Here is a 13,069-nt window from a genome sequence, read left to right on the forward strand (position 1 = left end):
AACAAGCAGGCAGTGTCCAGGGAGGAGAGAGGAGTCATACAGGGAGCATCCTCAAAGGGAGCACCTCTCTCCTTTTCTTCCCCTGACTCTCTCTCTCTCTCACACACACACACAAGCTGCTTAAAGAAAATGTCCTCGGAGCCCTGACCACCCATGTGGTCATCCACCAGAATGAAAACAATGACTTTCTATGACCTTCTTATTTTAATGAATCTCTCGTCCGCTATAGACGCAGACGTGCTGAAGCTGCTCTCATTTAATATTTGTACTATAATATGATCCCATTGATGGTAAAACCACTAATCTGCAAACGCAGAAGGAAAGCCCCCCCCCCCCACGCTGATGGCCTATAATGGAAGTAAACTATCTACCTACAGCCTGCATGTTGACTTCGGCCATGACACTAGATAGAGATGCTTTGAAATAGTAAATTAAAGGTGTTGGCACAAATAAATAGCAGATCACCTCAGGTGAGGAAAGTCCCCGCTCTTGAGCAACCAGGTGTAAACAACTTTTGATTTCAGCTGGAGGAGGAATGCACACACATACACACACACACTGCTCATACCTGTGGCTTTGAAGGACATGCAACTAAATGAATACAGATAACTCCCCCCCCCCCCCCCCCTGGAAATTCCCAACAGAGAAAGGTTACTTACAATAAATTAAATAGTTTAAAAAAAATATTACATATATGGAAAGGTATTTTATGTTATTGTTGATACAGACTTAGATCATCAATTAGAAAGGTGGACATTCATCAGTTGAAGTAATGCCTTTATGTCATGCAGCTGCATATCCATTTCACAATAATCATGAATTCTTTACTTTTTGTGCCCTCTAGTGGCCATAGTGAATATTACAGTGACACTAGTACTTGTCAGAGGAAAGTTTTTTTTATATACATTTAATAAACAACAACAATGAAATTGACAGGCTCAGAATCCTACATTTCACACAGGTAGTCCTTAAAACAAAAGAATAAAGAATGAATACAGTTCTTCCATGTGTAACGTACATTTTCCAAATTTAATAACACTTCCTGTGAATGGAGGCTTCAGTCTGATTCATGAATGAAATGCAGTAATTCAATACTGCTGATAGCTGATAGCTAATTAAGCACCTGTATCAATTAATATAACAGACATTCACAAAAAATAAACATGTTCTCACATATACCACATAAGTATGACTGCTCCCCGCATTCTGTCAACATCAGATAAACACAAGCCTTTTAATGTTAAAGTGATAGTTAGTGGTTTGGATACATATGTTGTGTAGTTTGCATATTTAGTTTGAACAGTGATTCTAAACTGGTGTAAGTGTGAATGGTTTTCTGCTGGCATGTCTGAGATAGGCTCCAGCCCACTGCTGCCCTCTACAGGTCAAAGCTAGAATAGCTAACAGATTGATCTATTTATTATTCACATAGTACATATCAATACGGAGATGTAAGGCATCACATTATTCCAGAGTACTTTTAAGACTAAAAATGAGCCATAATACAAACAAAAAAACCTGTGCTGGAAACTTTATAAAGAGTTCATCATTTGCATGGGCAGCAGTGGCGCAGTGGTATAACAGGGTTGTCCTGTAACCGGAAGGTTGGTGGTTCAATCCCAACTGCTCCCTAGTCACTGTTGTGTGTCCTTGGGCAAGACACTTTACCTGCATAGCCTCCAGTGTACTCACTGGTGTATGGCGCTCTTTGCTGGGCTGCCTTGAGCAATTTCCCCATTGTGGGACTAATAAAGGTTTCAATTATTATTATTACATGGTGTAAATAGAGACTTCTCATTGGATGATATGTTGCAGACATAGATCATCTAAAGCTCAGGGTCACCCTGACCGGTCGTTCTTCCCTTCCTCTCTCCTTTCTTTCCTATTCCCTCCACTATCTCTCTTGGGGAGGATCATTCATCAGGGTTGTCTAAACACCCCTGTCACTCTGTGATTAGTGACTCTTCTAGGTCAGACATTTCTGTTGCACATACTAATTCAAACGGTTGTGTGCGTCTGTTTTTGCATATGCACTCATGATGGGAATGTCATACATCATCCTGTTTAGCAGCAGGTCTCCGGTGTACTCTCATTTCCCAGAAAGCAGATAGATTTTATCATGTCTCCTCAGTTCCAAGAGTCTTTCGTGGATGGGAACAGCAACACCAGTGTTGTCTGGTGGTGTAGTCATGAGATGGAATCATTCTCAGAGGAAAAGAGGGGATGCTAATGGCAGATAAAAGTGTGTTTGTGTTTATGTGAGTCTGTCTCATAACAACAGTGATATGTGTGTGGGGGGTGAATTAACAGTCAGGACGCTTCCTTCAGTACAGCAGATAAGGCGCCAGACTCATTATCACTCATCCTCTACGAGATGAACTATGTGCAGACACACACACACAAACACAAACACATTGACATAATGTTATTTCTGAAACCTAACCCTAACCATGACAACTGTCATTTTTATCAAAATAAAGGGAATTATATCCTTTACTAATGTGGGACCACGTCTCACATGAAGGTCTCTGATGAACTTATCACATTAGTGATAACCGTGAAGTTCAGAATGTTCAGGAGGGTAAAATATGGCGTCTGCCTCATACCAAGATACAAAAAAAAAGAAAACAAACATACATACAAAATAAAAGTATAACATATTTTACGTTTCCTATCAACTTACTGTGTAAAAGGAATCTGTCCTCTTGGGGGCATGATGCCCCTGATGTAATTCCTACTCTGTCAGAGAACACAGTAAATTTGAAATGAAGCAGAGATGTAAAAGGAGCTACACACAAGGAGAAGAACATCAGTCCTTCTAAACGTCAGAAAGAGGTTTCCCCTTCCTGCTTTTCTGAGGGAATTCTACCCATAATATTACATTCTTATATATAAATAAACAGTCAAGGTTTACAGAGTATTTGAGCTGAATGTTTTCAAGTTACGTCCTGCTTCTGCTACCATTTTCAACAGCTGCTCTTGATGCAGAGTCGGATGTCCTCTGTGTTTTCTTCACAAAGTCCTGTAAGCCTTGTAGTACATGTTCCGAATAGAGAACCCTGAGAGGAACAGACTGCAGGACCCATCCCTGCACCCACACAAAAATGAGTCAGGCTTCTGTCGTGTTAACCTGTCATTGCTATGCCATTATCAGAACTTGTGGAAGTTTTACCTGCACTATGTGACAGATGCTGCCATATGTTTTGTCCCCGGCTCGGACATACTGCAAGGAGTTTTTAACAAAGTCTTCCGGTGACAGGGTCACCTTGTTAGTTTTTTGGAAACCTGCCATTCGAGTGGACACACCAAACGGAGCCACTGCCTGAGAAAACAAGGAGAACAGAGTGAAAGTCGTGATGGTATTTAATGAATACAAACATTTGAATAACACCTCATCTACTCTCTGTGCTATATAAAGGTTCAGTTTGTACATTTTTTTTGCTTAAATAAAAGTAAATAAATTTAAATTAAAATTAACTAGAGAAAGGCTGAACTGGAGTCTGATTCAGTCAATTTACCTGTATAATAATTCCTTTGTCTTTGTATTCGGCCTGTAGTCCCTGAGAAAATCTTTCCACAAACACCTACAGCAACACAGAAGTATGAGTCACCATACAGCAGAGTTAAGGACGACCACAAGTGTACACCTGATACTGAACTTACCTTTGATGCAGCATATAAAGTGTACAGGGGGAATGGAACGGACGCAATTCCAGACGAAACATTCACAATCAGTCCTTTTCCTCTGTAAACAAAATGAGTTTTATATTTGGATACAGAAACTTTATGTTAATCAGCTTGTTGTGATTTAATCAAATTACATTTATGAGGAAAACTTAGGTAGGAAACCTTTTTGTCATGTCAGGAAGGATTATTTTACACATCTGGAGAAAAATAAAGAAGCAAATTCAGTGTATACAGCACCTTTGACTTACTTCTTACTCAAATGAACATCTTTTTCAACAGTTTTTAGTGAAGGCAATTTAAAACATTAAAACAAAATAGCTTGATGAGCCTTAGTGTTAGAACATGAACATGAACCTCTTACCTTGGCTACGGTTTTCACATTGCAGTTTATTACATTTCTAATTGCCTGAAAGCATTAAAAAAATGCATTTTTAATATCAAGAGAAAAGACGCAGGTTTTAATAGTTTTTCAGATGATGATGCAACAATAACAACAAACACCTTTCACTATAACTTGCAGAGATGCTACTGACCTTGTCTAAGTCTGCAAACTCAAGGAATTTGCTGGGGATGTAGGTGGGCAGTATGCCTACATTATTGACTAGAAAAAAGAGACAAATTATTATTTTCTAGCCATTTCTGTTTTAATAAAAGAAAAAAAAATATGCCTGACCTAAAACTCCTATGTTGAGGTCCTTAAGCTGATCCTCAATATCACTGAAGATGTTTTCTTTTGTAAAGTCTGCCACTATTACTTTGGCCGTTCGCCCTGTGGTTTCACCTTTGGAGAAACAAAAGGTTACATTTATGCATTTATACATATGCACCCACAAAAACACTAGCAACCTTATCCTACCTATTTCCTTGGCCACCTGGTCCAGAGTTTCCTTGGTTCTGCTCATGATGACCACATTCATTCCCAGCTCAGCCAGCTGAGATGGAACAAATAAAAACACACGAGCCATTATCATTATTATTATGAGTTAAGCATAAAAGAACTTAGGTGCTTTTTTTAAACTTACAGCAAATGCATATGCTCTTCCTATGCCTTCTGAAGCACCAGTCACCACTGAAACAGAGACGCAGAGGTTAGAGAGTCTCCTGCAGTTTCCATTCCTAACACTAGGGGCACTGTGGCTCAAAGCTGCACCGCCACATCATCTTCTTCTGCTTCCCCTCAGGACTGTGTTGTAGTATGGTTGTCTATTGACAGTACTGTTTACCCAACCCATTCTGTTCTTACAGGCTGTGCTAAAACAGCATGTTCCCCGGTTCTGATAAAGAGAGCAGGCAGGAACTGCCTGTTTCTAGTGCTCTCATCCCTCTCATTTCCTCCTCATTGCGATACAAAGATCACAGACTGTTTTTCTTTACTGTGTTTGTGCCATGAGTGTCCAACTATAATGCAAGTTAAGCCAAATAGGGAGCTGTGAGAAGTCAGGGTCAGTAGTATGGAGTATGTCAAAGACAAGAGATGGATATGATCATATCTTATTTATTTATTCAAATGGAATAACAAATATTTACCTCTTGTTGTTATTTTATTATGGTGGTCCACTGGAAATCTCCTCAAGAGTTTTACAAAATATACATTACAGGACACTTATTCTCAAAAGGCTGATTATATATTATAATAATATGTCATCTGGTTTTATATTAGTGTCCTGCATTAAATTAACATAATGCAGATGACAAAAATGTTCCGTTTGCTTTTTTTCTCATGAATGTCAATACACAGTGGAGACTATTCATCAAATGGAGAGAGTGACACAGAGAGATACTGTTATTAAAATTCCTGCGGACCAGTCAACAGAACGTTAACTAAAAGGTCCAACAAGGCATCATCCTTGTTTTTTCATAGTTTTACACACACGTTTGCTCTTTATTTATTTCTTTATTTATTTTTTAAACATTTTCTAGAGTGTTACTTCAGCTTAAAATATTCAAGACACAAACACATGCAAATGTGGCTTCAAATATTCCAGAGAGGACGCTGAATGACAGCTTTTATTCTGCTTGGAACATGCTGTTCTGATGTTTTTCTTCTGTGCTAGAATGGAATGAAAGTGGACTTTTGAGAAGAAAGGACAGATCAGCAGTGTTCTGTGTTTTTCATAAAGCTTCTCTTCTTTTTTAGGCCCTGTGGGAGACTGAATAACCTCTTTAGAAGATGCCAGAGGAAATCGCTTCAGTCTGTGGGACCTGCAGAGGAATGTTACTTGGAGACAGTCTGACAAGCGAGCCAAGGCTGACTGTGTCCCCTCAGTTGTGTCTAAGTTAAAGGGACAGTGTTCTCAGGTTTGCAGGATGGTTGCTGATTAGATTCGATGTGCCATTCCTGAGAGTGCAGCAGTGTTGTATCACTTTCACTACATTTGCCTGTATTGATTCAGCCTGATAAGATTTGAAAACGTTACAAAGATACAACACAGTTCACGCTGTGGTAAAGATCTGTCGACTGAATTGTCAACACAGGCAATTTGCAGATGAACCCAGAATCATGTGCTGTATGTGGTGCATACAGGTGGTAAATTTGTTCTGCCAGTATAAGCAGCAGCTAAGAAGGTATGAATAAATGACCCGTGTAAGAACGTCGGGGCTTGTCTCTTTAAGCTCATATTACACAAGTGCAAACTTGTGTAACAGTGAAAAGTTTTAACAAGTCTGGACTAGAACAGCTTCTTTCACAGCCAAATTTCCTTCACAATCCTGTGACGTTCGGTGAGCTGTTTATTTATGATTGTTCATACATGTGAGAGGGTCCATTGCACAATCTATTTCACTTATGGCTGTATCTTTATGTAAAGCTGTGACTGTATTATGTCCTAATGCCACATACACCATCCATCAAAGACACAGCATTATTAGTACAGGCACACACACACTGCTCACCTGCCCACTCTCCCATAGATGTGAAGAAGCTTTTGGACAGAGGAAACCACAGTTTCGGAAACAGCATCCTACTGAAAAGCAGCAGCTTCACTCCATAGTAGATAACAACTGCAGTGCCCAGAGAGATGAAAAACAGTTCCATTGAATCCATGCTTTTCTCTGAGGAATTCTCTGAGAAATTATACCTCTGTGTCTGCTCTAAGAGGATGTTGTGAGTCCAATGTCCACAGAACGTTTGATAGAGACTGACAGAGGGAAAGAGGGAATAACCCTGCCAGAGGACACTCCCATTTCAAGAACATTTCAATAAACACATACATGCATACACACACACACACACACACACACACACACACACTGCCGTTACTTCCAGTGTGTTGTTGCACCACATCATTCTCATTAAAATTACACACATGTTTTTCCTTCAAATTCAAGTGTTGTACCAACAGATCCACTTTTATCAGACTGACATCTCTGACCAGGTATGTTTACACAGACTATGTTCCTAGATTTTTTTTCCAAGTGTGTAATCTGAAACTAAGATGTATTCAACAACCAGCTCTCACTCTTAGATTAGATTAGGGTAAGATTGTGAGCTGGTCTCTTGAGTTTTACCTGCCCTTTGTTTTGGTGCGCTGTCAATGATTTGCCAGCCTTCTGTACTTATCCTTGAGTTCCAAGAAAACACAACAAATGCACGACTAAACAGTGTGAGAGAACCAAAACTAAAAGCCATTTAATCAGTCATATATTGTTGTTAGAGAATCACGTGTGTTTGCACTCTCTGAACACAAGAGAAGGCAAAAGCAGTGGAACACTATATATACTTTGTAGGCTAATAACAAGAGAAGATTTCTTTCTTATTATTTAGTATTGCGAAGGCTGTACATGTGTAGCACTTTGCTGAAAGTACATAGCACAAAAACACAAGTGAAGCTTATTAACCCATCATCAACACTTGATACAAACAATGGTGTGGTGCACTAAGAACACCCTTAGAATACATTTAAAGGCATGCTGGGAAAAGAGATTAAATCCAAAATATATCAGATAAAACTACAGTGCATATTGAGCCCTTCAAAGTAAATTTGATTTGCTTTAAAGTGAGGATTAGTATCTTGTAGTACAGTATCACAAGTAATGTTTTGTCCTAAAGAAATGAAAGAAATGAGATTAGACTTGAGACTAAAGATTGTCTGGTAGGTAGGTAGGTAGGTAGGTAGGTAGGTTTTATCAAGACGTTCAAAGAGAGTCAAACAGCACAGAACAAGGTGGAAAGAAAACTAACGAGAGATTGAAAATTAAATGAAAGATTGCAAGTGTGTCATTTGGTCAGATGTACCAAACTAGAGCTATTTGGTAACAGAGAGAGAAAGAAAGGAGAGACCACAGTTGCCACAGTCAAACAGGGTGGTGCCAATATAATGCCGAGCATCTGGGACTGGGAATTTTGTCAGGGTGAAAGAAATAATGAAAGGAGGAGAACACCTTGTAAGAAAACCTAAAGGAGTCAGCAGCAAAACTGGGTCTCTGTGACTCTGTGCTGTCATCAAACAAAAAGGACACAGTTGACTGTTACCACCAGGAGGCTTTTAATTTAAGGTTCTGGGGAATAATTTTGTTTTTATGTGCAAGGTGAAGTAATATAAGCTTATGAATAAAGGAAAAAGGAGGACAAAGTTTTGGAAATAGAACTTTAATTAAAGCTGCAAGCAGCATTGCGGGCAAGCCGGATTTGCTAGCCACATTTGCGTTCACACCTGGGCCACATTTGAGCCAATCCTGCTAGATCCACCTCTCGAAGGTTAGATCCACCTCTCGAGGGTGGATCTAGCCGGCTTGAAATCAAACTGGATTCAGCTGGATTGGAGGTGTTCACACTCGGAAAAAAACACATCTGGATTGATCTGGATGCGGCCAAATCCTGCTTAAGCCACATTTTCCACTTTTTCCCCCAGTGTGAACGGGGCCTAAGATTTTGTCCACATTGCATGAAGTATGTTGGTGGTACTGCAGAAAATACAGTGTTTCTTTGTAATGGCGAACTTGAGGCCACGCCCCCGCCACACCGTAGCACTTTTGAAAGAGTTTTGCAATGCATTTTTTGTCTTGTCTACTTTGATTACATCGGTGGACTGTTGACAGGCAACGTACCAAGCTAAATCAAAGGGGCTACACGTTAAGGGGCGCTATAGAGAAATTTTCCCAAAAATGCGATTTTACCTTAAACTGTACCTTATAGTCTGGGCTATAGGTGATGTGGAGATTTAATTTAGAGACAGGACAGAGCATATAGTTATTTATTTGTACACACAGGCAAGTTTCACCTTTTATTTACTAGTTTATTTATTAAGCTCAGCCACACACACACACCTTTCATATATTCTTCAGTATGTATTTGAACAGAACAAGTTGTTGTAGTTCCAGCGAAAGACAACTTACAGCACAAGACACTAACGTGTAGATGTTTTTTTTTTTGCTTCATTCATTCATGACAAACGACGCCTGGTAAGCCTGGTACGTCATCAGCATGCGCCTTCTGGGTTACCCGCGCCATTCCTAAAAGCGTGTTTCATCGCTCATTACATTTCTCAGAGCCTTAGCATCCTCTGTTACAAGCGCGGATTTTGTTTTCTACCACTATCTTTTAGGTGAGTGCAATTTTGTATTCCTTATCAGCGACATTTGTTTTGATACCGGAAGAAAATACTGTTCAACATGACGGACGTGTCGGCCTGTGGTGTCGGACTGAATAAGTTTAGCTAGCTAGCTAGCCCAAAGTTAGCTTTGGTGTTTGGGGTATGGAGGATTTGGAACTCTGTAGCCCCCATGTCATTAGCGAGTGGGCGGTAGTCGCATTTTACTAATTGATGACAAGAATAAAAACATATAAGTAAATCATTCGGTGCGAATATGTCAACGCTAATGAAAGCCTAATGTCATTCACAACATGTTTAAATTGCTGCCAAACTCTGATTGCTGACCCCAAACCATCGAGCTTGTTTTGGTTCTCTCTGTGCTTCAAAAACAGACTAACCCACTACATGGACACATTACTTAGCATACGTTTTGTATCGCGTTACTACAATCCGCAGCACAGCGTCACAGTACATTGACAGTACATGACGGCATGAAGCTTTGTATTACAGTGTGACCAAGCTGATGATCACTCAGCTTTAGTTAGTAGAGCTAAAGCTATCAGTATGTAGCGTTCGTTAGCTCCTAAAGTTATGCTGCCGCTAGCATACGTCTCCAGTTAGCCAGCATTTGACAACTAGCTAGTATTGGTGACACAGGCCATGACAACAACACCAGACATTTAGCAGGGTATAGTATAGGGTGCAGGTTTGATAAGGCCCCCTATACACAGTGTTGACTGAGATTTATTCCATACTGACATGTTTTACAGTTTGTTTGCTCAGTCTGTATACATTTTTGTGAAATAGTAGAAAGTCGAGCAAGTTTCATTTTGCGAATTTTTAGTGTAGGTGGAGAAAGATATAACCAGACAGTACATAAAGGGAATGACAAGTGTGACATTCTGTGCTTTGATTGGACAACACAACCTGTACAGTCTGTGTAAATGATGATGGTGTCATGATGTAAATGAATCACATGGTTTTCTGGATGGAGCTGGAGCCTATCCCAGCTGTGACTGGGCAAAAAGTGGTACACACTCTAGACAGATTACCAGTCTAAAGCCAGTAGACAGACCACTGTTCTTGCTCACACCTACAGCCATCTACAGTCAATTTGGAGGTACCTCCTAACCTAAAATGCATGTCACAGGATGGATGTGCAAACAAAAGTACCCATCAAGAAAATGGCATTGTTCAGTCACAGAAAGCCATAGAATATAGAGGGTTATAATCACTAAGTATGTTTACAGGCATACTAAAATCTGTTCTGTGGCTTACCCTAGTTTTTAATTCTATTTTAATGCACAGACTTCTGAGTAATTGTATTTCTGTATACAACATTCAAAACTTATTCAAATGTCCTGTTATTTGTGTTGTTGCAAGTGACAGTCTCTGTAGCTGTTTGTTGCTACACATGGAGCATCACTGTTTCATTTCTGTATTAGCTGAGCTACAGTTGCACCTTGTTCATTTTTGGCAGTCTATTACCTATTAACTTTCTGCTTGATTGGTTCAACTTCTAATAGAAGATGAGAGCAGCTATACAGTTATTATTCTTTATCAGACTTTCACTTTCATTTGTGGGTGCCCTGAAACCCTGAACACGATAGTCACACTCAGGTTTGGACAAAAACGATCACTGTAAGACCCTTTGAAGGAAGGGGTTTTTAGGCAATTACCCAAACGAAGTCTGGAGTTTTTTTTGTGAAGAATCTACCTACCCTGGTGTCCATCCTGGTCTATGTGAATTCAAGTTGGGAGAACCAACTCATCCAGAATAAATTGCCTTTGGATGCAATTGGATGGACACACCATCTATCAGGGAAACAAAGCATGTGATGTAGGTAGCGAGACAACTAGACTGATATCAGAAAATGAAATTCACAATGGTGTGCAGTGAAATAGGTAATAATGCTAATAACACAAATCTAATGTGATTAGCAATTCTGCAAATATTTTTTAAACAACAAAATCTTTGACACTCCTGTTTTAGTCATTGTTTTAGCTTGCCCAAGTTTTGGATAAACGAGTATGAATGGTATGAGAGGCTTGATGTGACAGCACAAGAGCACAAGATTATTATCTGTGTTTATTTTCCAGATCCCACCCCTTGAAGTTGGGTATATTTGCTTGTAAATTTTTTAGTTTAACATTTCACTTCTAGCCAATAGGATAACAATAAACCTAGTTGATTTGCACTCTAGCTAAAAACATACTGCCATCTATCGAACAAACAGGCCACATGATCATTTTATCATACCAAAATCATAGTGTGCATGTGGAGTACACTTACATATGTACTGTCATGTTACAGTATGACAGAGATTTTTTTTAGTTTTATGATCTTTTACATGTGATTAGCATATTTTTCAGAAAAGTTTAGGGATGGCTGGAACATTTCTCTATTTTCTATCTCATTACTGTTCTTGCATTAATCACACCTTCAGAGTTCCACTATGGACTAGATGGACAATTACGATTTTAACTGTGACTGTTTATTAAAAGAATGCATCTCTGTTATGTAACATAAGTTGTGGCCATAGCACTGCCACATAATTTATGTGTGGTAGACATGCGATTACAAAAGCAAGTGGTGCTTCAGATTTGTTTCCGGACTGTAGATGGCAGTCTTGCTCAACATTTTTGTTGTACAGAAGCCCAATAATGAAAGGTCACACTGTCATCAAAGTACCTCCACTGGCCTCACAGAAAACACCTAAAGAAAACACTGCACAGGAGCAGTGTTTCCTGCTGCACTACCTTCATATGACAGCTATAAAACAGTTATTGGGATTCAGTGATGGGGAAGAGTAATAGTTTTTCCACTGTTATCCATCCATTTAAAAGTTGTGATTTGGGTTCCTAAATATGGATTTGTGATGTCAATGTAGGCCTGCTTAGATGACAATTTATTATTCTATCTGAGAATCCATTTTTGAAGCACAGAGGCGACTGAGTCAGGTAATCCTTTGAGACTGAATAACACCTTTGGACGTGTGAAGCTCGGATGCTTGAATTGTATCTGGGACATAGAACGGCTCTTTGCATGGCAGAGATGACTGCCAGTGTTTCCAGTTTTTAGAAGGATGTTTCTCTCTCACTGCGTTTGACAGGGATTTCGGCACTCCTTGAACTATAATAAAAACGGGATAGAAAAATATACAGACAGGCAGAGCAGAAAATGAAGGTTCTTTTTTTCTGACACTTGTAGATGCGTTGTAATTTGACTTTCTCTTTAACTTGCTGTTGTATTGTTATTTTCCCCCTGCATGGAATCTATTAAAAAGGATTTTCCCCACAACTCAACCAGAGGCTTTGTCAAGCAGCGCCATTAAATTCCACTTTTGTATGTCTCTCTCCTCCCACCTCCTTTTCTCATTCCCCTGCAGATATATCCAGCTATGGATATGGACAGTGCCAGTTCAGTGGTGCTGCAGGCCTTAACGCAAGCCACCAGTCAGGACACAGCTGTGCTGAAGCCTGCGGAGGAGCAGCTTCGCCAGTGGGAGACCCAGCCAGGCTTCTACTCGGTCCTTCTGGTGAGTGTGTTTATCAAAGCGAAGCCAAAGCTACAAGGAAGTCTCATATGGTGAGAAGATAAAGAACGTGCAGTATTTTGTTCAAAGCATAGTTTTGCTGGGTGGTCTGAATTGTTCAGAGTACTTACGTCAGTGTTGATTAGTCATTAATAGAAGGGGAATATTTCACAAATGGCATAACAAAAGCAGATTGAGGGGTTATGTATTTTGCTCATGTGTGACAATTCATCCTGGCAGTTTCACACAATAACTGTAGTCACTGCAATAAATCAAGAGACTGTGTGGAGCAGGAAAACATCGTGAAACAGGGCA

General features: G+C 39.7%; 2 protein-coding genes across 4 annotated transcripts in view; one reads left to right on the top strand and one right to left on the bottom strand.

Moving 5' to 3' along the window:
- Positions 1 to 880: 880 nt before the first annotated feature.
- hsd17b3 (hydroxysteroid (17-beta) dehydrogenase 3) lies at positions 881 to 6,825 on the bottom strand. Of its 2 annotated transcripts, XM_028414882.1 has the most exons (12): positions 6,765 to 6,807; positions 6,580 to 6,687; positions 4,710 to 4,756; positions 4,544 to 4,619; positions 4,361 to 4,468; positions 4,221 to 4,288; positions 4,049 to 4,093; positions 3,850 to 3,884; positions 3,664 to 3,745; positions 3,519 to 3,584; positions 3,173 to 3,322; positions 881 to 3,088 (listed from the first exon to the last, which is right to left on the bottom strand). In XM_028414882.1, the coding sequence occupies exons 2-12, from the start codon at positions 6,644 to 6,646 to the stop codon at positions 2,942 to 2,944; spliced, it is 891 nt and encodes a 296-aa protein (XP_028270683.1). In that variant the 5' UTR covers positions 6,647 to 6,687; positions 6,765 to 6,807; the 3' UTR covers positions 881 to 2,941. The 2 variants fall into 2 exon arrangements, with proteins under 2 accessions (XP_028270683.1, XP_028270682.1); XM_028414881.1 differs by having other exon boundaries at positions 6,580 to 6,825.
- Positions 6,826 to 9,115: 2,290 nt separating this feature from the next.
- Positions 9,116 to 13,069, top strand: part of ipo11 (importin 11) — an 87,521-nt gene continuing 83,567 nt past the window's right edge. The window contains exons 1-2 of one of the 2 annotated variants that reach the window (XM_028414959.1): positions 9,116 to 9,230; positions 12,608 to 12,757. In XM_028414959.1, the coding sequence (XP_028270760.1) occupies positions 12,620 to 12,757 (138 nt within the window). In that variant the 5' untranslated portion in view covers positions 9,116 to 9,230; positions 12,608 to 12,619. Of the gene's footprint in view, positions 9,231 to 12,607; positions 12,758 to 13,069 lie in introns of those variants that run through there. The other variant, XM_028414960.1, reaches the window with a different exon arrangement.

The sequence above is a fragment of the Parambassis ranga genome, chromosome 9, assembly GCF_900634625.1.
Source record: "Parambassis ranga chromosome 9, fParRan2.1, whole genome shotgun sequence".
Taxonomy (NCBI): domain Eukaryota; kingdom Metazoa; phylum Chordata; class Actinopteri; family Ambassidae; genus Parambassis; species Parambassis ranga.